At 41.8% G+C, this 25,780-nt stretch overlaps 1 protein-coding gene across 8 annotated transcripts in view; it reads right to left on the bottom strand.

Moving 5' to 3' along the window:
* Window positions 1-21,593, bottom strand: part of LOC129523378 (thiamine transporter 2-like) — a 47,625-nt gene extending 26,032 nt beyond the window's left edge. The window contains exons 1-6 of one of the 8 annotated variants that reach the window (XM_055346232.1): window positions 21,231-21,593; window positions 19,040-20,808; window positions 4,211-4,422; window positions 3,833-3,880; window positions 3,225-3,388; window positions 22-835 (exon numbers count right to left, since the gene is read on the bottom strand). In XM_055346232.1, the coding sequence (XP_055202207.1) occupies window positions 22-835; window positions 3,225-3,374 (964 nt within the window). In that variant the 5' untranslated portion in view covers window positions 3,375-3,388; window positions 3,833-3,880; window positions 4,211-4,422; window positions 19,040-20,808; window positions 21,231-21,593. The remainder of the gene's footprint in view (window positions 1-21; window positions 836-3,224; window positions 3,389-3,832; window positions 3,881-4,210; window positions 4,423-19,039; window positions 20,809-21,230) is intronic. The other 7 variants (XM_055346231.1, XM_055346234.1, XM_055346233.1 and 4 more) reach the window with 7 other exon arrangements.
* Window positions 21,594-25,780: the final 4,187 nt, after the last annotated feature.

Below are 25,780 nucleotides of genomic sequence, written 5' to 3'. Positions count from 1 at the left end.
AAGATAGTCTGGTATACCGACCTCCAAAGGTTGCCAGGGCTTCTACTGCTCCATTATAGATTGTAGAACTTTGGGATGGTGCCTTGTAATCCCACAGGATTTGGACATAGTTCAAAACCTGGTTAAAACCTGCTGTGGAGAAGGCCCACCACAGGGACCAGTAAAAAAGATGCTTTGAGGAGTAACAACCCTTCAGATCTTGGAACCACTGCACAAAAACTCTCAAAGTTACATTTCCTGGCTTTGGAGTATTCAATGGACCATCATCTTGGTTCCTTGAAAAGGTGAATAGTTCTTGGTAGACTGGTTTGTGATCCGTTTGCGGTTCCTCTAAGAAAGCATCTTTTCCTGGTGGCTTTGGAGGAGCTTCTTTGCTGGATTTTGCATGAAAAAACATGCTCTTCTTAGGCATTGGTAGGAAAAGTGAGAAAAGAAAGGCCACACAGACAGAGGCCAAGGATATGACATTGAGGTAAAAGTACGATACGTTGGCCAGGGACACCAGGAGCTGGGCCAGCACCGAGGCCGCTGTGTAGGCCACAAGTGTGATGCTCCTGCAGTAGCCACTCACTTTCTGGTAGTGCTCTGGGCTGACCACGCTATAAATGTAGGCATAGTAGGCCACCTCGGTGGCAGAGACCATCCCATAGAAGAACTCTAGCACCTGCATGGCTCTTAATCCTTGACCAAATACAAGCAACAACCAGGTGATGATGAAGCTGATCCCTTGCAGGATAATGACTGGTTTGTAGCGGACGTAGTCGGTGAGGATGAACACGGGGAGCAGCAGCACCAGATAAGAGTATGTCCAAATTGGAAAGATCTCATTTGTGATCTGTAAGTGTAAATGGGGAGGGTGTGAGGACAAAAGCACCAGAAGTGAAACACACCATAGATCTCACAGATATATATTATCCAGATGACATGTATCCGTCCTAGGACATATTGTTTGGCCCCACATCAATTTGATACTTCACATGAGTTTCTGACAATATGGTGGAAAGCTATGGGAGCTGAAATTCAAGGAAACAAAGTGTAAAAATCATAGATCTTCATAACATGTGGGTTCCTTCCTCCAGATATAAAGAAAGAGCAGTTATTATTCTTAGTTATCTGGTTCTTTCATTTTTTTTTTAAATTTTTATTTTTATTTTAATTTATGATAGTCACAGAGACAGAGAGGCAGAGACACAGGCAGAGGGAGAAGCAGGCTCCATGCATCGGGAGCCCGACGTGGGATTCGATCCTGGGTCTCCAGGATCCCGCCCTGGGCCAAAGGCAGGCGCCAAGCCGCTGCGCCACCCAGGGATCCCTGGTTCTTTCATTTTTATTTAAATATTTTTAAAATTTATTTATTCATGAGAGAGAGAGAGAGAGGCAGAGACATAGGCAGAGGGAGAAGCAGGCTCCCGGCAGGGAACCTGACACAGGACTCGATCCCAGGACTCTAGGATGACATCCTGAGCCAAAGGCAGATGCTCAACCACTGAACCACCCAGGCATCCCTGCTTCTTTCATTTTTTAAAATGGAATGTGATCTACATAAGCCCCTGAGGCTGGGAAAGAGGCCATAATGCATATGTTAGCCTTACCAGCTTTCCCAGGGCTGTGTAGGGCTGCTCGCTTGCTGTTGCCTGTCCTTTTAAAATAGTTTACCCTTCTTCAATAAGGTTAAAAAGAATGTTTCAGTACTGGCGGAACCTGACCATATTTACCTTTGATTCACATCAGTATGTAAAACGTGCAGACTATCTAGAGATCATCTGGGTGACCAGAAACACATAGGCCAAATGACCAGTTCCAGACTGAATATCAGAAGAAGGAACACTAGTCTGTCTTCTGTTTTTCTACATTCATGGCCTTTATTTCTTGGGCTGCTTTGGAGGAGCCATGAGAAACCCCTTAGTATGTCTCTGGTTTAAGTTAACTTTGGTCATGGTTTTCCAGGAAACACTGGTGGTATCAGCAAATCATCTGAGCCCACCAATAATACATAATTATTTTCGCTTCTGTAAGCGGGATCTATAGTGGATGGAAGATCATGTAAAGAAGGCTGGGGTGGGCCCTCTTAAATCTCTGTTCTTTCAGGGTCTTGCTGACCCTCTCAAATCCCAGGGTCTCAGATCACTGACATAAACCCACCAGTTTACTAAGCCTGAGAGTGTCCTTCATTTTGACCTACTCTGTGCCCTTACTCCTTGAGTTTTCAGGTCACCTTTTACCTAAATGTTCTTAGAGTTTGGTAGAACTTTATTCTGGATCTTCCTGACATTTAGGTGTAGTCACTAACCCAGCAAAAGCTACCTTCCAGATCTGTTTTTTGTGACTGGCTCTGGAGTATAAATCCAGCCCTGAGCTATCTCCCAGCCAAACCTCTTTGCACCTACTGGCATTCAAGATTGGCATGTGCTTTTTTTTTTTTTTTTTTAATTGGGAGAGAAAGTGCTAGATTGGTTTAGAGGTCAGAATTTCCTTAGTTTGGGTGGAGCATGAGGATGGTTTCTGGGAGAGGAAGGCCATGGGAGATACAACTGTGATGCCGCTTTTGCTGAATAACCAGCCTGTAAAATGGGTGTGACATTTTTTCCCCTAAATAAATCAAATTGTGTGATCTTATTATTGTTCAGTGACTAAAGTGATGGTTCTCAGATGTTAGTATGTGTCAGATTCACCTGGAGGGTGTGTTAAAACAACCAGATTTTCAGACTCAGTAGTTCCAGGGCAGGGCCTATATATGAACATTTCTAACAAGTTCTGAAATGATGCTCTTGCACTGGTCTGAGGACCCCACTTTGAGAACCACTGACTCATAGACTCCTTAGGATTAGATCCTACGACCTAACTGAAAGCTAACAACAGCCTTAATATCAGTACATAAAGAGAAAAAAAAAAAAGCTTCAGAGGATTTTTTGCATATACTTTTTCCTAACTTTTTCCACCCAAATCTTATACTATCCTCTAAGTAAGCATGGCTTTATTTTAGGTTCATGATAATAAGCAATGACATCCTGGAGTATTGCTTTTGTACAGCTGACAGATTGTTTTGAAGCCACCACATTTTTGTGGTGGCGAAGTTTTATATTTTTACATGACAAATAGAAATCATTAAGGCCTATTTTTCACATTTGAGACTGTAAGGAGTGCTGATACTTTGCTCTTACCCAAGGCTTTAGACGTTGTTCTAACAAGATATAAATCTAAGATAAGCATGTTACTAAACTTACTGTGCTGAGGCTTATATTTTTATCTGGTCCTGCTAAATAAGGTATGACAAATGGCTCTGATGGTTTCATCATTGAGAAGAATCCAAAGCAGCAGAGGTTTACTGTGGGAAAAACCCAGGAATGGCTTGGTGATGTCCGGCAACAATTCATGGATGGTTAACCTGCTGGAGGAAAAAGAAAAAAGCAAGTCAGAAGATTGATGGTTTCTTTTCATCAAATGTCCCCATGCTCCATTTGTCCTTTGGTCTTAAAAATGAAAACAGGAAAATCGTGGTGACAGTAAATATATATCACAGGTCAAAACACAGGGACTTGAGTCTTGTCTTTGGGTTTCTTGGTTTAAAGAGAATGGTAATGGTTACTTAAAAACACTGAAGCAAGGAGGTTAAGTTTCATGTCAGCTGGAATGGCGGGGTCACTGAGGAAAAAGTACTCCCCAGTATGGCAAGCCTGTCGGTCATGCTCTCCCGTAATCTTTTACAGTAGAAAGAAGTCAGAGAATTTCTCCTCAGGCAGAAATCTTGGGCATTAGATAAGATTGGTGGAATTTTGATAAACATAGTTGCTAAGCAAACATCTGCTTCATGCCCCCATCATGAGCCTATTACCTTGTTGCGGTTGATGAACTGGAAATCCATTTTAATGAGTGCTTTTAACTGGTGAATAAAATAGCCTTTGGTTAGTGAAGATTTATAAAGCAGATAGACCCCTTGTTCTTTCTGAGAACCAAACTCAGAGTGAACCTTGGTTTAACATGAGAATCTTCTAGTAATTTGAATTGTCATCTTCCCAAGTGGTTTCATTTAATACCTCTCTTCAGAGGAATTACATGACATCTTGACAATATGGTGTCATGGATGAAATTTAACAGTACTCAGAAGTACTTTTCTGAGTTGATATTTAGCTCTTGCTCTGTTCCTATTTTTCCCCACCCCTGTTGCTAATACTGAAACCTGAGAACTTTTTTTCGGGAGGATAAGCCTTACCTTCAGCTGACTGAGGGAAGACATGGGCAGCCTTTAGAAAGGCAATCCACTGCTCTGAGAGGACCACAATCGCTCACTCAGTCACTCAGTCATTGACCATTTCTTCCCTGAAGCTTCCAGACCCTCTCCATCTTCTCTCCCGCCTTAATCTCTGCTTCCTTTCAGTTACAGCCCAGGTGAGGCAGTATGGCGTGACAGTCAGAGGCAGGGCTCTGGAGACAATAGGGTCCAAATTCTTCTCTGCTACTTACAAGCATGTCAACTTTGGCCAGTTACTGGACCTTTTTGATACCTCAGACTTCTCATCTGTAAAATGGGAATGATAATACCTACCTCATGTTGTTTTGAAGATTACATGCATTAACACATGTTAGAAGGATGCCAGTCAGTAAGCATACACTATGCATTCTGTAGAATGGATGGCTCTGGAAAGCACTAAGGTATGGACATGCACATCTGCTCATTAGCTTGGCAGCTCCGTGGGGGCAGGGATTGATTGTCATCATGGAGTCTGGCATACAACCTTACACATCAAAGATCTCCTGGAAACGTTTGTTGAAAGTATAGCCATTGGATTGTACCCCAGTGGGGTTTTCTAATTGACCAGAACAATTCAAACAATAGTGAGGAGATATTTTCTAAGCGTTCTAGTTACGTAAATTTGTTCTGTGGAGTGGGAACAGCAAGCCACTGTTTGATTCTCAAGAATATGGAGGTCACTCTTTTTTTCCCCCTAAAGATTTATTTATTTGAGAGAGACAGAGAGAGAGAGAGAGAGAGAGAGAGAGAGAGAAGGGGAGGGGGGAAGGGATAGGGAGACAATCCCAAGGAGGACTTCCACCCCAACCCTGCTGAACGCGGAGCCTGATGTGGGTCTCGATCCCAGGACCCTGAGACCATGACCTGAGCTGAAACCAAGAGTCAGCCATTTAACCAAGTGAGCCCTATCCAGGTGCCCCTGGAGGTTGCTCTGAAAATAGTTTTGGAATAATGAAATGAGGATTCCCTGGTGAAAAGAACGAGGCCTTTGTAGTTGAGCAAATTCAAATCTTGAATCCACCTTTTGAGTTGTGTGAGCCCTGGACAAGTTTCTCAATGGGCCAAGGGCTCAGTTGTCTTCACCTGTGCAGGTGGGTAACTTCTCATGCCCCACCAGATGTTGGCAGCCAGTTTGTTCAAGGAGGTTGAATTCAAAATGGGTGGACTGGTTGGTCTGGAAGCCATTACCACCACAACGGGAAGATTCACGTAACAAGGGATCATGTGGAGAAATAGCTACAAGGAATCCTCTTTTTTTTTTTTAATAATAAATTTATTTTTTATTGGTGTTCAATTTACCAACATACAGAATCCTCTTGATTGTGAAATCAGGACTATGGCTGCCAGGATGGGCTCCAAGTTTGCCCCCTGCGGATATCCTCACTTATTGCAAAAGGACAGTGTGTTTATTTTCTCAGTGGTGCTCTGACTGCATAGCCCCTCTGAAGCCATTGGCATTCCTTTTGGCCTGTGGACAACTTATGGCTCCCTAGGAAGAACTTCGAAGACCCCGGGTGTACACTGTTCCCTGATATGTGCTCTCCGCTGAGATTGAAGGGAGTGAAGAACCCAGTGTGAAAGATGCAAACTTTCCTTCCTTAGACCCCTTTTTCTAATTCCAAGCCATCTTTTCCCTTTTTGGAATGAATGGTGGAGTGATAGCATTAAAAAGAGACAAATACCGAATTTACAATCTCAGTTACCCTAGTGGTATGATTGCTAATAGTTCAAGCAGGTGATAATTCTTTTTTTTTTTTTTTAGGTGATAATTCTTAGTTGATTTTTAACCTGTTGCTTCAAAGGTCATTGCAAAGCAGTTAAAATGTTACCAAACAAACGATCCGATTTGCAATTAGTTATGTCAAAATGCAAACTTCTGGTCTTCCTGAGGCTGTTGGGTGCACTGACACAGTGGTCTTCTGTTTCAGGACACAGATCTATCCCAGCTGCTTCAGGTGGGGGGTGTCTGTAGTGTCAGGGCTCTCGCTGCTTGAGGGGCTGGTGCACTGCCACTAGTGGGTGGGCATTTAATAAGTATCCCAGCAATTGCTGTGATGTGGACCTTTTGATGGATTTTTTTTTTCTGTTGTACTTAACATAGGTGACTGAACTTACTCAAATTCCTTTGCCTCTCTGAGTCTCACTAATTAAGAGAAGGTAACAGTGATCTACTTTAGTATTTGTGAGGAGTAAATGAGGTCAACAGGAGCGGACTCAGGGCACTGCCCAGCATAGTTAAACACCAGTGTCTTTCCCTGGCCTTTCTTTGAGAATCTGGTTTAGTTCCAGAGACCCAGCAAATCACACCACCAATAAACCACTGATAGAGGAACAGCTCATAATAGACCCAGCTAAGTAGAATCACTGATCATCAGTACACAAAGTAGAAATAACTTCAAAATGAATTTAAGAGAATAAGAAGACACTGAAAGAGTCAATCCACAGTTTAAGATTGCAAGGAAAACTGTTTCTTTAAGGAATTAAATTGTCTGAAAGCCCTTTATAAATACTAACTTACATAGGAGAGATCATGAGTCATACTCACTTGCCTTTTAATCAGACCTTTATGGTCTGCCATAAAGGGAACTCTTAATCAGTTTAGTTATGTTCTGCTCGTAATACATGCTGTCCACACCTATACTTCTCCATCTAGATGTTTTACTAAATTCATTTGGAGTCTTCTCTAAATTAGTGAACACTTACTGTATGTAAAGATTTTATGTACACTTACTATAATTTTTAAAGAATTAAGAGAAAATGATCTCTATATTCCAGCTCACCATTACTCTGTATCAAAAGTATTGTTTTTTAAAAAATCTAGATGATTTAAATCAGCTTTCCAGGTCAACATTTTCCATCCAGACCTAGCTCTGCCCTTCCTTCCTTCCTTCCTTCCTTCCTTCCTTCCTTCCTTCCTTCCTTCCTTCCTTCCTTTTTTTCTTTTTCTTTTCTTTCTTTTTTTTTAAATATTCTGTTTATTTATTCATGAGAGACACACACACAAAGAGGCAGAGACATAGGCAGAGAGAGAAGCAGACTCCATGCAGGGAGCCCGATGTGGGACTTAATCCTAGGACTCCAGGATCATGCCCTGAGCAGAAAGCAGACGCTTAACTGCGGAGCCACCCAAGCATCCATAGCTCTTCCCATTCTAACGAGCTGTGTTGGCTAATACACACACAGACCACATGGCCCCATCATTTTTAATGGCGATTAGATAGCTTTCTTTCTGTTGACTTTCAGTGGTCACATCACTCATCTTGCTATTTGGATGCTATCAGGTATGACTGGGGACTCATTTCAATGGCGTGTTTCTCTTGCACCCAGGAAATCACAAGATTAATGAATTGTTGATACCAATGTTGGTACTGGGAAGTGATGTGGTGCTGCAACAAACATGCAAAAATATGGAAGTGGCTTTGGAACTGAATAATGGGTAGAGGCTGGAAGAATTTTGAGGTACTTGATAGAAAAAATTTAGAATGCCGTGAAGAGATTGTTGGTAGAAATATTGCCGTTAAAGGCAATTCTGTTGAGGGCTCAGAAAGAAGAGAGAAGTGCTATAGAGAAGGTGTCTATGGTCTTAGAGAAGACATATATCACCAGAAATAGAATGTTGCTAGAAATATGAATGCTGAAGGTGCTTTTGGTGATGTCCTAGAGGGGAAGGAAAAACATGTTATTCAACCCCGGAAGAAAGGTGCTTTTTGTTATAAAATCACAGAGAACATGGTTGAATTATGTTCTATTGTTGGAAGGAGACTAGAACTTGTAAGCAATGAATCTGGACATTTTGAGGGGAGAATTCCAAGCAGTGTTAGAAGATGCAGCCTGGCTTCTCCTTGCTGCTTATAAAAAATGTGAGAGAAAAGAAAGAAATCAAAGAAGGAATGCCAAAGCAAAAAGGAGCCAGCACCCAATGACTGGGAAGATTCTCAGCCCATCTAGACAGCATACTTCATCCACAGTGCCAACAGTGTGGCTGGACAATCATTTGCTCAAGAACTCAGGTGTGTGGCTGATGGATCCAATCAACCATCTTAGTGGAAGCCAGAAATGGAGATGGGGTTATCTTGGAAAGCTATGTGGAAGACCCACTTGTCTGATGATTTGGACCTCTGTGAATTGCATGGGAATCTGACAGGTCTTTGAGAATTTTATTTCAGCATAATCACTACCACCCTGGACTAACGGGGTAGAGGCAGCATGAAAAGAAAAAAAAAAAAAAGATGATTCTGAGGGCAGAGGCACAGATGCAGAAGTTTGGGCTGATGAGGCCCCCTCAGGCCAACAGGGTGAGGCTGCCATCCTGCAGTACCAGAGGACAGAGCATCGAGCCACAGGGGATTATTCTCAGGTCTTGACATCTAATGGAACTTGCCCTGCTAGTTTTTAAGACTTCTTTGGGACTCATTACTCCCCCCCCCACACTTTTTTTAAAAGATTTTATTTATTTATAGAGACACACAGAGAGAGAGGCAGAGACACAGGTAGAAGGAGAAGCAGGCTACATGCAGGGAGCCCAATGTGGGACTCGATCCCAGGTCTCCAGGATCACGCCCTGGACCGAAGGTGGCACTAAACTACTGAGCCACCCAGACTGCCCCTCATTACTCCCTTTTTGACTTCCAATGTCTCCTATTTGGAATGAGACTTTTCTACCCTATGCTGTGATATTGTATTTTGTAAACAGATACCTTCTTTTCTGGTTCCACGGATGGAGGTGAATTTTACCAAAGGATGAATCATACCCTAGGTCTCACCCATTAGTGATTTATACAGTTCAGAAGATGAAATTTCTGGACTGTGAACTGATGATATTTCGATGAGAGTCTGGATTTAGAGTGGACACTGGGATGGTTAAGACATTTCAGAATGTTGGGAATGGGGTGAATATAATTTTGCATGTGGGAAGGATGTGAATTTTGGGAGGCCAGAAGGTGGACTCTTATGGGTTGAATTGTGTCCCTGCCCAAAAATATATTGAAGTCCTAACCCCTTATACCTCAAAATGGAATTTACTTGGAAACAAGGTTGTTGCAGATGTAATTAGCTAAGATGAGGTCATTCTAAAGTAGAGTGGGCCTTTATTTTATTATTTTATTTTATTTTCTAAATATTTATTTATTTATTTATGATAGACATAGAGAGAGAGGCAGAGACACAGGAGGAGGGAGAAGCAGGCTCCATGCCAGGTGCCCAACACGGGACTCGATCCCAGGACTCCAGGATCGCACCCTGGGCCAAAGGCAGGTGCCAAACCACTGAGCCACCCAGGGATTCCCGGGCCTTTATTTTAATATGACTGAGACGTTTATAAGGAGAGACACAGATACAAAGACCCACAGGGAGAAGGTGGCCATGTGACCACAAAGAAAGATTGGAATGATGCATCTACAAACCAAGTAACAGTAAGAATTACCAGTAAACACCATAGGTTGGCAGAAGCAAAGAAAGCTCTTCCCCCCCCGCCTACCCCCCCCCCCAAAAAAAGAAAGAAAGCTCTTCCCCTACAGCTTTCAGGGGGAGAGATAATCCTTTTAGGAATATTGACACCTTAGTTCTAGACTTTTAATCTCCAGAACTATGAGAGAGGCAATACATTTCTGATGTCTTAAACCTACCTCGTTTTGTTGTACTTTGTTATAGCCACCCGAGGAAGCTGATATCAATTCTGAAACACCTAATTTGAATTTTTGATTATTTGGACACAACGTACAATGTATTACACATGAAAACCCTTTCATTAAATATATTCTATCCTGGATTTCCTTATATCCGTACTTTCATTATGGTTGACTATAAATAGGACAAATGAGTCTTTATTTATATATTGGGTAAAATTTGCCAGTTTGTTTTGGTAGCTACCTATAAATATCTACAGCTAAGCAATAAACATTGGTTATACCCCATATGGTGGTGGTTCAAAAAAACTGAAGTGTTCTCATTACATGAATTGCAGAAATGGTGGAGGAGTGCCCCACCCTTTTAGGTCACCTGCCTAAGCAAACTGCAATCTTTAAATAAAAATTTATAAATTTCCTTAGAGCTTAGTCAATTACTCATAAATTTATTTTATATTGACTTTCCCACCGAGATACTGATGTTTCTAATGATTGCACTCCTTTTTACTGGGTCTCTCTTCTTTATCAAGTTATCAAATTTTAGTACAAGTGTGCCACGATAGCAATAAAGGTGTCTTTTGTACAGGAGGCTGATGTTCTCAGGGCATCTTTGGTAGAGTTTGTGCTTTCAGCTAAGAGAGCCCTCATCCGCCTCAAGTACTCAGGAAGCCTATGGGGAAGGAAGGAAAGAAAAGAAGGAAGAAAGCCAGTTTTCTTGTAGTTGTAGTAAAATCGCTGTGATTCATTTGTACACCCGTATTTGTTATGCCTGGTCTGAAAAGAACATAAATTAAGCATGGCTGGCCAGAAAAAAGACTTATGATAGAATATCATCCTGTGTATCTATTAAACACAGGCTAGAGTTACAAGGTTTTCAGCCCTACTTCACAATGCAAACCCTATTTTTTGTAAAGATTTTATTTATTTATTCACGAGACGCACACACACAGTGAGAGAGAGAGAGGCAGAGACATTGGCAGAGGGAGAAGCAGGCTCCACGCAGGAAGCCCAATGTGGGACTCGATCCCAAGACCCCAGGATCACACTCTGATCCAAAGGCAGATGCTCAACCACTCAGCTACCCAGTTGTCCCCAAACCCTATGTTTTATGATGGGCATTATCACTACAGAAATTTTCTTTTAAAGAAAGGATGGCCAGGTCCATTCTAGAACTTTCTTTGGTTATTCATGACAGTGCTACAGATAAATTGGGCCCACTGGTACCGTTGGAATGGATGTAATACATATTGAGTGTGAAAGAATAGCATAGAGTGGAAATTGCTGAACAAATCCTAGGTATAGAAACTCCTCTGTGAATTTTTGGCTTTCAGTAGGCTGTTCCGAGTTCAACTTTGTTTTCTTAATTGAAAGAAACGGGTTACAAAAAAAAGTGCTACTCCCACCTGTGGGTGATGGGCTGAGTGGTTTTGTTCCTCATTCGGAGAAAGTGTTTAAACACCGACCCTTGAGTCTCTTCCCCACTTACTGATTCAGCAGGTCTTTGCAGGGAAGGGTTGAAACTGAATATTCATTTCTAACAAATTCCTGTGCTGACGCTGTCTATTGGCTGGGGACCTCACTCTGAGAGTCACAGCTTAGCAAACAGCAATTTGGAGCAACTCTGAGGCTCGAAGTTTGAAAGATTTCTGTAGCTGTCTTTGAAGATGAGACACTAGAGGGCGGTGTGATCCCAGCACACGACAGAGAGCAGATGATGTCACCTCAAATCCAGACCTTTGCTTCAGCCTAGGAATCTCTGATTTTTATTTGCTTTGTTTATTGACAGTTCACATAGGAACTTATTTATTTTTATTATTTTTTTCACATAGGAATTTATATGTAAGAAAGTTTCCAAAAATAAATTTAAAAGCTGCTCTCTCTCCAGTCGCTTTTTTAAAAAAATCCTAGGGCCTGCTAGCTGGACAGCAGGAGCGATGGAGGGGAGAGGGTATATATGATTTTATATCCCATTATTCAGACAGCTTTTAGTACATAGATAAATTGGCTCCTTAGAGTCTGGTGTTTCTTAAAATCTTTTCAAGGAACTCAAATTCTATTAGTAACAGAACTAGAGTTTGAGACCAAATAAATTCAAAAGCATTCAATTAAATAGTTCTATGAGTTCCTTACTGGACTGTTCCTTAGAGTGTTTACTTGTACATTGGAAACCCTTGTGAGGAGGATGTCCAATGCAGGGCCTCTGTGAATATTTTGGAAAGGAACGTCAATCTGGTCCTAATGCTTCATTTTTCTAGAAGGAAGTAGAGACTGGAAGATAACATGGCTGCTGGGTAGTGACAAGGCCTGCCTCCTGAGTGCAGCTCAATGTAATTTCCATGGGAAGTATGTGTGGGCCTGCGTGCAGTGACAATGCCCACGTGAGTCAAACGTGCTTCCTGTTTGGGGCCTGGAGTCTTCATAGTCTACCTGTTGGGCTCCTCTTCCTCCAGGTGCCTGCAGGCTGCACCCCATACCTTTATACAGATGGTGCTCCAATGCTGCTGTCCAGACAGGACTTCTCAGGACACCTTGTCCAAAAAGTTTTTTTTTTTCTGTCCTTATTGCTTTGTCACTACTTGCTGTATATTAATATGCTTAATGGCTTTTGTGTGTTTGTTCCCTTTGAAATAGAAGAGCCAGAGCCATCTTGGTGTCTACTATATTCTTAATATTTAGTAGGTGCTCAATGAACATTTTTTTTGGATACATTACCTAGTGCCGGGAAAGTATATAAGCTAAGATTGATTATTGTATCAGAGTTCTCCAGAGAAATAGGACCAACAGGAGTTACATATGTTATGTGCTAAAATGGCAAAAACTAGTGTGTTTTCTAAAGTGGTTCTAATAAGACTCAGATAATGTAAGCACTATATGGATGTGCAGACAAATTTCTGCTTGCATTTCTGGGGTTAAAAGTACAATATCTGATAATTTCCAATAATCGTTTAAATTTAGCGGTAATTTATTTGTATATATCCCGGTATGTTAGAGAACATTTTTACAGGCTTTGGGAAGTTTGGATTTAAATGTCATTAAGGTAATAGGGATTTTTATTTATTCAAAGGCCTCTCTGAGAAGGACATCTACACTGGGTTTTACTGCAATTAAGGTTACTGCCTTGGAAAATACTGGCCACTTCTTTATTTTCCATCTTCTGATTCTCACAGGAGTGCTTCTCATGTGCAGACTGAGGTGCAACCATACATGGAGGCAGAGTCAGGTAGATATGGTTCCAGGCTTCTTTTTTTTTTTTAAATTTTATTTTATTTACGATAGTCATACAGAGAGAGAGAGAGAGGCAGAGACACAGGCAGAGGGAGAAGCAGGCTCCATTCACCGGGAGCCCGACGTGGGATTCGATTCCGGGTCTCCAGGATCACGCCCTGGGCCAAAGGCAGGCGCCAAACCGCTGCACCACCCAGGGATCCCTGGTTCCAGGCTTCTTTGATGCACAAAGAAAGAGACCCTTAAAGGTGGTGGTGGGGTGCTGGTGGTGATATGCAGTTGCCAACAGACAGAGGAGCACAGATATTTGGGAGATTAACTAACTTAAGATAAAATCCACCCTTTGAGAAGACCTCTCCTGCTGAGCCACACAGAGCTTACCTTCTCTCCTCTAATCACATGGTCCGTCCTGCCCTGTGGACCATTGAGGAAAAAGGAGAAGGCAGTGGGGAGTGCATGCGTGCTTATGTGTGTGTGTGTGCGTGTGTGCGTGTGTGCTCATGTGTGTGCATGCATGCACAGTCTTAGATATAAAAGAAAGCCTGAGTTTATCTTTGTGTATGGTACACACTTGTGTATGGCACAAGAGAGTGCACTCTTGCACCATACACAAAGATAAACTCAAAATGGATGAAAGATCTAAATGTGAGACAAGATTCCATCAAAATCCTAGAGGAGAACACAGGCAACACCCTTTTTGAACTTGGCCACAGTAACTTCTTGCAAGATACATCCACGAAAGCAAAAGAAACAAAAGCAAAAATGAACTATTGGGACTTCATCAAGATAAGAAGCTTTTGCACAGCAAAGGATACAGTCAACAAAACTCAAAGACAACCTACAGAATGGGAGAAGATATTTGCAAATGACGTATCAGATAAAGGGCTAGTTTCCAAGATCTATAAAGAACTTATTAAACTCAACACCAAAGAAACAAACAATCCAATCATGAAATGGGCAAAAGACATGAAGAGAAATCTCACAGAGGAAGACATAGACATGGCCAACAAGCACATGAGGAAATGCTCCGCATCCCTGGTCATCAGCGAAATACAAATCAAAACCACAATGAGATACCACCTCACACCAGTGAGAATGGGGAAAATTAACAAGGCAGGAAACCACAAATGTTGGAGAGGATGTGCAGAAAAGGGAACCCTCTTACACTGTTGGTGGGAATGTGAACTGGTGCAGCCACTCTGGAAAACTGTGTGGAGGTTCCTCAAAGAGTTAAAAATAGACCTGCCCTACGATCCAGCAATTGCACTGCTGGGGATTTACCCCAAAGATGCAGATGCAATGAAACGCCGGGACACCTGCACCCCGATGTTTCTAGCAGCAATGTCCACAGTAGCCAAACTGTGGAAGGAGCCTCGGTGTCCATCGAAAGATGAATGGATAAAGAAGCTGTGGTCTATGTATACAATGGAATATTCCTCAGCCATTAGAAACGACAAATACCCACCATTTGCTTCTATGTGGATAGAACTGGAGGGTATTACGCTGAGTGAAATAAGTCAATCGAAGAAGGACAAACATTATATGGTCTCATTCATTTGGGGGAATATAAAAGATAGTGAAAGGGAATAAAGGGGAAAGGAAAAAAAATAAGTGGGAAATATCAGAAAGGGAGACAGAACATGAGAGACTCCTAACTCTGAGAAACGAATTAGGGGCAGTGGAAGGGGAGGTGGACGGGGGGGGGGGTGACTGGGTGGTGGGCACTGAGGTGGGCACTTGCCGGGATGAGAGCACTGGCTGTTATTCTGTATGTTGGCAAATTGAACACCAATAAAAAATAAATTTATTAAAAAAAAAAGAAAGCCTGACACTAGATATGATGTGTTAAGGAATTCGTGTGTTAAACACCTGGCTTAGCTGGAGTGGTGCTGTCTACAGTAAGAGATACAAATTTCCACAAGTACATTCACATTTACTATTAGTGACAATCAATGAGTCCTCTGGTAATTTCACTTTGAAAGGAGGTTAGAGATAATGTTCACCATGGAAGCCTGGAAAAGAGTAAGCAACCTTGGATAGAATCTCAGATTTCCCTGGTGGAAGAACTTTGGGAGGGTTGACCTTCCAGATGATGTCATATTATTTACCACTCTGTCCCTTCACAAGATGGGTCCCCATGAAGACTGACTTATTTGGAGACCTATTAGATTGATTGTCCTCTTCCTCGAGGTAAAGTAAATACGTATCAAGTTTCTATCAATAAAGCTCTTACATAAACAGAGTAGGTGGCAATAAAAACCAGAAGCTGAATTACATCAATAAGCAGGAATGATGACAATGAAAAATATTTGCCAGTAGTTAACTGCTTTCCATTTACTTTACAGAAAGTAGGGATTTGCTCTTCCATATGGAATGCTTCTGGGGTTTTCTAGGTCTTTCTTGCGTAAGCAGCTGATGAAATGACTATGTGCGGAGCCCTCAATGAGCCTGACTGGGAGTCATCTGTTTTCTGTGCTCCAAGAAGCCCACTCTCTTCTTTCATTCATTATGCTTCTGTCTAGCCTGACCATGGGTTGTTTGCACAACTCCATAATTGAACTTGGACCTAAAATTCTGGTCTTTTTTCTTCATGACCTTTACAGCCTTACAGCTATTTCTACTGTCCTGGAGAGGTTGAAATTCCTCTGCTGTCCGAATTTTGGGTTGAGAAAATCAGAGATCAACCTAATAGAAGAAACGCAATCTTCCACTTGATGGGGGTGGGAGAAGACCAGTGCCTCCTTGGACAGAGGAGGAGTAGATGAGGCAAAAGTGCCAGGATTGGGCAAGAATATATAGACATGGAGGGGGTGATATTGAGGGAGAAGGAGATGGAAGTTATACCCCGCAACTAAGCAGAGCAAGGCTGCTGCTAGTATTTTCCAGGTTCTTGAGTTCAAATATCAACCCCATCATTTTCTAGCTGTGATTTTGGGTATTTACATGTGGTAGTTGATGCTGTCCTTGATCCTCCATGCTGCCTCCAGACAATTATTTTCAATCTTGTGGAAGAAAATAAAAATGTCCATTTCTTTGGAATTCACTTAACTTGGCCACTTTGTCATGGTCTAGTTGCCAACACGGATTGCCCCTTCTCTCTTCCTCCATCTTCCAAATCCTTGGCATCAATTCTTCATCCCAAGTCCCGATATTATCTTACAGTTCTTCAATATCCACCTGAAATGTATCTCATCTTCACAGTTCCTCAGTCTTCTCATATCCAGGGATCCCTTTTTCCATTCTACCTCAGTTCCTCATTCTCATGGCCGCATCCTATTCTCCCTCTAAAAAAGGGATCCAGTCAAGGGCTCTGTCTACAATGACCTCTTCTTGCTTATGTCATCAACTTTGATTGTGCCATTGGGATATCTCTGTTTTGCTTCCAATATCCCAGCCTTCTCTCCTTTATAATTTCTATAGTAATCATGTCAATGCCCTAAACTCTATTGCTTTTCCATGTTTTGATCACTTCTATGTGGAAAAAGCCTCATCCTAAGGTCTCTTCAGAGTACATTTCTTAGTTGGTGATTTTGCATTCCTGATCTTGTCTGTTGGACTAAAAGCTGAGTTCTCCAGTAAGGCTTTCCCCATCTTCCATGGAGTTCCTTGAACGCCCTTCAAAGAAGGGGTACTGAAATCTCCTGTATGCAATTTTCAGCGGTTACTCAGGGATCCTCTGGATTCTGATACACCCCACTTCCAAGCTGAGGACTACTCTGATACCTCTGCTCAGACTGCTGTCCCCAAAAGGGACCACTTGAGTATCAGGTGTGCACCCTGCCTGGTTTAGCGTTGCACAAGGGGGTGTGTGGCAGGGCTACTCTGTTTAAAAGACATATGCACATAGATATCTGAAATTCTTCAGCCCACCAAAGACTCTCATCCCCTTCATACCCTCTGGAAGCACTTGGACTTGGGTAGTGAAATACAACCTGTCTTCTTGTGATACCTCCTTAGGTTGGATAACCACCTATAAATATTACTTCTAGTGACCTACTTGAATCCGGCGATGCCTATCTATCCACATTTCCTGAGATTCTGAGTGCTCAGCATGTACTCCAAGCATGCAATTCTCTATCAAGACCAAATCAATTCTTCCTAACCTGTACTGTCAACAAGCATGTAAAAATAATACCTCTGGTAGGTGCCATTTACCCTGACACCTGCTTGGGCAGGCTTTTATATGACATGCTTTCTATGTCTTGTTTTTAATCCTCTGAAAAGTTCACAAATTAGATATTATCTCCACTTGGAGATGAGAAAGCAGACATTCTGGGAGAGAGAATGCGGCTGGCCCACGGTCATGCTGTTTAGAATCCAATTCTGTAAGGATGCGAGGCTTGAACTCTTCTTGTACCCGTTGGGTGGGGCATGCTAGTCTTAAGTTTCCATCTCTCATTCCTTTCGAGTTGTTCCCAGGTCTTGTTTACTTTCTCCTCTTTCTTTGCTGGCTACTTCCCAAATCAGAATTGTGTGGTGTAGAACTTATGGTTGCCATCTAAAATGATGAACACTGGGGAGCATGGGTGGTACAGTTGGCTTGGCTACATGTCTTGACTCTTGATTTTGGCTCAAATCATGGTCTCAGGGTTGTGAGACTGAGCTCCGTGTTGAGCTCCCCACTTAGTGGGGAGTCTGCTTGAGATTCTCTCTCTCCCTCTACCCCCTGTGCCCGCACACTCTCTCACACAAATAAATAAATCTTAAAAAATGATGAGCATATTAAATACCATGTATTACTCCAGCTGATAATAAATGTAGCATGCATTCCCTTTTTCTTATTGAAAGATAATTGACATCCAATATCCTATTAGTTTCAGATGTCCATCATAACAATTTAATATTTTTAGACATTATGAAATGATCCTCAAAATAAGAGTACTTACCATCTGTCACCATACAAATTTATTGCAGTATTATTAATTATATTTCCTATGCTGTATAATATATTTCCATGGCTTATTTATTTTAAAACTGGAAGTTTGTGCCTCTTCATCCCTTTGCCTATTTTGCTCATCCCCCTCCCCTCCTCCTCTATTTCTCTTAGGTATCAGTGATCTGTTTCTGTTTTGTTTTATTTACTTTGGTTTTTAGATTCCACATATATAAGTGAAATCATACAGTATTTGTTTTTCTGTCTTTGCTTTATTTCCCTCAGTATAATACCCTCAAGGTCATCCATATTGTCACAAATGGCAAGATTTCATTCTTTTTATGGCTGAATAATGCAGCATGCACTCTTGAAATCAGTTCAGTGGACTTTTACAGAAGTTTTCTTTGGACAGTTTAAGCCCCTACAAGCTGTTCCTTGGGCGAAAGGGATCCTGTGCTATTTGGTGCTAGTGACATCTCCAGTGTCAGGCTTTCAGTGACATGGTGCTTAATTCCCATCTGTAAAGGTTTCCTGAATTGAAAGTTCGGGGGAACTGAAGAAGAGGGAAAGAGCATTCACATTGAAAGCCACGTTTATCCCATGAATGTGAGGAGGTGTAGACCCCTTCTTGTCCTTGCTTCCAGAACTCCCTGTTCCAGCTGCTGGCACCACTAGCAGAGCTTTGGAGGTTGCTTCAAGGATGCCTTGCCTTTATTATTACACCTAAGATTATATGATCTGGATTAAATGTTGCAGCCCCCCTCCAGCCTTGGGCAAATTATAAGAAGCAGTGACATTGTAATTATTATTTGACTTATGTATCTTCTCCATAGCAAGGAATGCAAGTAAGAATGCTGTACAAATTACTATTTTGCTCTTGCCCTCTCTGTTCTGATACAACCTCCCCCCCTCCAGGAATGAGTCATTTTCTATACTTTGTTTTGCCCTATAAGATGAAATGAGAGTGGTCTTGTATTTGGTGAAACCAGTGTCTGAAGCAAAAAAGTAGAAAGGTGTCTTTGATCAGCTGCTTCCTCCAGCAGATAAATAAAGCTGGTCTGGGCTTACCTTTATGGTCTGAAAAGTGAGAGGAGAGGAGGCTCTTTACACAGGAGGAAACGGGATTCACAAGGTGAGCGGGTGCTCTGTCCTCTGCTCCACGGGGACACAAGGCCAGCCACCATCAGCTGCGAACTCAAAGTTCTGGTTTGTAGGGCAGATCTGTAACAGCTGCAGAAAGTCTTGATTGAACAATGAAGCATGCCGTGGCACGCCGTGGCATACTGCAATCCTCAGCAGACAGGAAGGACCAGAGTTCATTAGCACAGAGTGAGGACACCTCCACCTTTGCATCGGCAGAGCATTGATCGTTCCCTGTGTTAAAAATAAATCACTGCTATCATATTAACAACTACTTGGAGAAGCTCAGTCTTTGGATTTTCTCAGCATTGCATTTTGTGAGTGGCCAGGAGCCCGGTCAGACACATTCCTGCTATTACTTTGCTAGCTTCCTATTTTAATCTCACTCCCTGGGGTTTATCAAAGTCACATTTTTCCCCCCTCTGGAACATCTAGTCGGGTTGAATTTTTGAGTGCACACACTTGCCTTTTATTTCCATGACATTTTAGTTTAATTCCTTTCTCCAAAGCTGGATGCGTTTTGCTCCCCCTCTTCCATTTCCTTTGCGAAATTCTCCCATTGTAGGATCCCCAAAGCAACTTGGTCTCTCGGGTTGAAGATTGAGGCATCTTGCATCCCTTTGTGGCCATTGTTAAGGTGATGCCTCCTTTTCCCTGTCATATCACTTACCCCTGGTTTTGAGCTACCTCCTTCCAGACGTTTGCAGCTGGCTTCCGGACAGCATTTTTCTCCCTCTGTGTGGGTGTAGCTCACAGGGCTGACATTCATTAGCCCTACAGCACTGTGGATTTTATATAATAACCTTGAAGCTCGTGTACATTCTTAGACTAGGTCAATTGTCCTTATAATCATTTCAAAAGATAGGAAAGAAAATAAAAAGAAATGACAAGGTTTTCAATTTGTGTTTATTAATTTGTTAAAGATTTTATATATTTATGAGAAACACACAGAGAGAGGCAGAGACACAGGCAGAGGGAGAAGCAGACTCCATACAGGGACCCCGATGTGGGACTTGATCCGCGGACTCCAGGATCATACCCTGGGACAAAGGCAGGCGCTAAACCGCTGAGCCACCCAGGGAGCCCCACATTTTGTGTTTACTAGAAGGGAACAGAGTGTGGGACCTGAATAGCAATTTGCTGTGGGTACTGTAGATCCCTCTACCCTCTAAGATACCCTCAGCTTTCTGAGTCACTTTGCCTGTGGAGGAGAAACTCAAATGTGGTATCTCTACTAGTGGTCGGTGGAGTGGACACAGCTAAGTTCCATAATATTGCTCTGCCCCTAATTCCAGACTTTTTTTTTTTTAATTTTGAAGGCCTGGAAGAGCTAAACTGGTGAAAATAAATTTGCAAAATTTGCTTCCCATTACCCAAGATGCCTAAATTATTTTAGCAACTATGTTTTATACTCTTCTTGATAACCCACCAGTTCCTACAGTGACCCCAGTATAAACTCTGACTAGAAAGTTACAGACTATCAAAATTGGATACCTGAAAATGGAAATATGAGCACTTAAATTTCACATATCTTCAAATACAATAACGTTGTAACTTACTCTTTAATGTTAAAGCAGGAAAACTGTGGTAAATTTAGATAAAGCCAGCATATGTTGTTCTAATCTGGGCCAGGATCGGATGGAGCAGAAGCTGACGCTAGAGGAAGTCAGAAGTGTTGTTTAATTTCTATTTCTCCACTGCAAATAGAAAATGAAGTAGTGTGGTTTTTTTTTTTTTTTGAAGACTTTTGATTAAAAATAAGCAAACTGCAGGAACTAGAACAATGCCTGGTTCATATCAAGCACTGAATTAATTATTAATAAGAGGTGTTACTACTTTAGATGGAATTTCCACTAGGGCAATTCAAAGTTTTCAGCCTCATGCAGACAGTCTGTTCTCTTTTTCCCATTAGAGCAATGGTTGTAGTTTCCAAAACTTATACGTCTGCTCTGCATTATAATTAGGCAGTTCCATAAGATATTTGAATTGCGAGTGTCCTAGAAAGATGCTACTAATATGGTCTCTCAATCAAAACTCAGGCATCCCAAGAAACTGTGTATGCCTGGACATCTCACATTTAGAAAAATGATTATTAATAGTAATATCATCCAAGACTTACCAAGCCTTTACTGTGTGCTGAGTACTCCTGGGTACTTGACGTGCATGTCCTAGATCATTTAATCCTCAAAAAATTCCTATGAAGTAAGACTGTTCTTGTCCCCATTTTATAGATGAGAAAACAGGTACAAAAACATGAAGAAACTTCTTCAAGTCATGCAGCATGCAGGAATATTTTCAGCGGGACAAGTTGACAGCACCAACAAAGCAGAAGAAAACAAATCCCCTGGAAGCTTCATCAAATACCACATCAGACAGTCTCATTCCTTCTTCCGTTGTTGGGGTGATAGGAGGTTGGCAAATTCAACAATCTATTTTTTTCTCAGTTTGGTTTGTTTTTAGTCTTTTCTGGATGACAGTCCTGCTCTCTGCCTCTCCTGCTGCCAGTATCTGAGATTGCCCAGCTCGGAGTCCTCTAACCCACCTCCCTCCTGGCCAAACTGTCAGGGCAGAGTCCAGACACTGAGGTCTACATGCTGCCAAAGCCAAATTCCTCTGTAAAGTCAAACAGAGACTTGATTTTTGGATCTTGATCTCTTGGGGATTATAGGTTCCTGAAAAGGGGGGGAAATGCAAGCCAATATCTTCCCCAGATGGCTATGATTAAAGGAATTTTAAAAATATTTATTTATTCATGAGAGACACACAGAGAGAGGCAGAGACATAGGCAGAGAGAGAAGCAGGCTTCTTGTGGGGAGCCTGACATAGGGCTCGATCCCAGCTCCCCAGGATCACACTCTGAGTCGAAGGCAGATGCTCAACTGCTGAGCCACCCAGGTGTCCCTGATTGAAAGAACTTAATTCAGAATTTCTTTAGAATGTTGTGCTCAGTGGCTTGAAGTCCTAGATTCACAGGTTTTCAGAAGACTCCCAGGGCAGCCTCTCACCACCTGAAGCCCCTTTCCCCCCTCAGCCTCCACAAGTGATGTTTTTTTAGCCTCTGAAAGAGTAAAGAGACATCCAAGGGTCAGGTCAGAATGCTGTTGTTTTCATCTTGCTTTTTTTACTTTTCAACTCCATATGAGAAGTTTTGGTACGTAAGGAAGAATCTATGCATCAGGAAAGGACTAGATGCTGTCTAGACTCTAGAGCACCTTTTCCCTGGTTACCTGGTTCTGGCTTTTCATTGCCAGGTGAGCTATTTTCCAGATTTGTACATTGTAGATCTCTAAAAGCAATATGAGATAGTTCTTTTTTTTTTAAAAGATTTTATTTACTTTTTCATGAGAGACACACACACACACAGAGAGAGGCACAGACACAGGCAGAGGGAGAGGCAGGCTCCATGCAGCGAGCCTGACGTGGGACTCGATCCTGGGTCTCCAAGATCACACCCTGGGCTGAAGGCAGCGCTAAACCGCTGAGCCACCCAGGCTGCCTGACATGAGATAATTCTTATGGAAAGCCATGCAAGTGAATTCTGTCCAGTAGAGGGACCATCTTTCTTCCATGTGGTAAAAACTCTGAATGTTTCCCAGTAAGGATATAAATGAGAAAGAATTTTAGATCCTTTTCTGGATGTTGGAATAAATAATAAGGAAGGAACCATTTGTCACGTGTCCTGGGTTGTTCTATCACCATCCATTTCAAGATGGCACATAAGGAGCTCCCCCAGCAGAAGGTGTCATCAGACCTCCCTCACCCCTTGAGTCTCCCTGCTCACCTGTCCTGAGTCCTCTCTACTGACACCGTGGGGTGCTGTGGTTGTGGAAGTTGTGTTGGCTGCAGCAGTGGCTGTGGCAGCTGCGGCAGCTGTAACACCTGCAGGTGCTACCGGGTGGGCTGCTGCTCGTCCTGCTGCCCCTGCTGCTGTGGCTCTGTGGGGGCTGCTGCAGTGTCCCCGTGGTCTGCTGCTGCCACTTGTCCTGTGACTGCAGCTCGTGCAACTGCTCCCAGATCTCTCCACTTGCTATCACCTGGGTGCACCAGGATTTACTTTCTTGAACAATATTACTGGTTTATGAACTCAATCCCCTTCTCTTTCAACCCAATGGTGTCAAGCCTTTTTATTTGAAAAAACTCTTAAACAGGAAATGGACATGACAAAGATGTAAACCCAACCCACACCTGAAGATCACTGAGCCCAGTCAATGTGATCACCGTTCTGAGTATTCTATTTGAAAAGTATTCATGTGGTCTCCCAACTTGGTACTTCTCCTGCTCTGCACCAGTATGCAAACTATTTTTATTACTATTACCCTGTTCTTTTAATATCACTATTGTTTCCATTCACCATGTAACTATTGCCCAAATTTCTTAATAAAACACAGAAAACATCTGTTGATGGATGAATAGATCAAGAAATTGTGGTGTGTGTGTGTGTGTGTGTGTTTATGTGTGTATGTGTATAATTCAGCCATAAAAAAAGGGAGGGCAGTCTGGGTGGCTCAGCGGTTTAGTGCTACTTTCAGCCCAGGGTGTGGTCCTGGAGACCTGGGGTTGAGTCCCACGTCAGGCTCCCTGCATGAAATGGAGCCTGCTTCTCCCTCTGCTGTGTCTGCCTCTCTCTCTCTCTCTCTCTCTCTCTCTCTCTCATAAATAAATTAAATTTTAAAAAAATAAGGAAATCTTGCCATTTGTGACAACATGTATAAACCAAAAGGGCATTATGCTAAATGAAATAAGTCAGAGAAAGATAAATACCATGTGATCTCTCTTATACATGGGATTAAAAAAAGGAAAACAACATCATAGATACAGGGAACTGGTAGGTAGTGGTGGGTGGGAGAAATAAGTGAACAGGGTAAAAGGTTAAAAAAATAAATAAAAGTGTGGAAAACAACCCTAAGTGATTCTGCTTAAATTGTGCTATGGCAACAGGGTGCACCCGGGGTTTTTTCTCACCTTGGCCAACCTGAATGGTAAGTGTGCATGGCAGCAATGCAAAGTCAGGGTTGCAGGGCAGACCATGGGCCACCCCTCCTAGCCACCTGTCACTTTTCCATGGCAGGCACTTCCCTCCATCACTTCAACACCTACCACTGTGTGTGCCTCTTCCCTAAAGATATAGTGATCCTGCTTATTTGTCAAATGTGCATCACATGCCTCTTCACGTGACAACTTCCTAAACCCAGATATTTCACCTAAGTATAGGCAAAGGGCAAGTGCAAACAAGCTAGAAACATAACCTTTTTTTTCTTCTCAGAAGTGGTTACTCTCTTGCTATTTCTATCCCCTTATTTTGATTATTTGTTTATGAATTTTTTTCTGGTGTTCCCACCAGTCATTCTACATACAAAAGAAAGCATTTATCTATCCATAAGGTGTCTTAACCAGTCAAGAAACTCCACACCTAATATGAATAATAGTGAAAGGGAATATAAGGGAAGGGAGAAGAAATGTGTGGGAAATATCAGAAAGGGAGACAGAACATAAAGACCTCTGAGAAATGAACTAGGGGTGGTGGAAGGGGAGGAGGGCGGGGGGTGGGGTGAATGGGTGACAGGCACTGAGGGGGACACTTGATGGGATGAGCACTGGGTGTTATTCTGTATGTTGGTAAATTGAACACCAATAAAAAATTAATTTTTTTTAAAAAAAGAAACTCCACACCTTACAAAGCAAATCTGTGTTTTAATATATTAAAAAACCCCTTTCTCTTTAATGAGATACCAAATAAGAAAATTTCTTTTCAGAATACTCTGTCTTTTGTGCTTGTTCCTTTTAATTATAGATGTGCATTTAGATTATCCATGCATATTACAAAAATGTAAAAAACAGAATGGTTACATGTAAAAAATAAAAATCTCCAGCTCCTTTTTCTGTGATGCTAATTTACATCCCAAGAGGCTAAATACTTTTTAAAAGTTAGCTTTTCAGTTTTGTTATGAGTAATTTATGTGGTACAAACATCAAAAGCCATGGAAAGATGCCATCTTCCCCCGCCCTCCATTCTTCATTACTCCATAGCAGGTCATTGTTATTTGTTTTGTTTGTCCTTTCAGAAAAGTCGCATGTGTATTAAGTTGATACACGTATTTTTTCAGTTTACTTTTGCACAGATGATGAGCTACTGCTTTCATTATTTTGGCACTTGACTTCTCTCCACTTAATAATTTATTTTAGAACCCTTTATCACTATATAAGGATTTTTCTCATTTTTTATCCAATTAATATTAATACAAGTGAACATACTGGGGCACCATTATATATTTTCCCCACTCATGTGACAACATTTAAATAGTTTCCAATCCTTTGTCCTCAGAAACACTGCTGAAATGAAAAACATCTGTGAGTCATTTCCAAGGCAGGTGGTACACAGTAGTGTATATTTCAACCACAGAAATCTATAGGTGGAAAGATATTCACATTTTTAATTGTGAGAGTTCAGAGTTTTTCTTCACAGCTATGAAGCTAATATATACTCCCACCAACCATCTTTGAGACAGTCTGTTGAACCATTCCCGAAGAACCAAGCATATTATTACACTTTTGGATTAGTTTCTAGTCTGCCAGGTGAAAAATGGTATCTCATTGTACTTTGACAAACATTTCCCAGATGAGTTCATTTAAACATCATGTACATGTCTGAGCCATTTGTATTTCACTTTC

Source organism: Nyctereutes procyonoides, unplaced genomic scaffold (genome assembly GCF_905146905.1).
Source record: "Nyctereutes procyonoides isolate TBG_1078 unplaced genomic scaffold, NYPRO_anot_genome, whole genome shotgun sequence".
NCBI lineage: Eukaryota > Metazoa > Chordata > Mammalia > Carnivora > Canidae > Nyctereutes > Nyctereutes procyonoides.
Note: the sequence above shows the minus strand (reverse complement) of the source record. Positions and strands in the feature narration are given on the sequence as shown.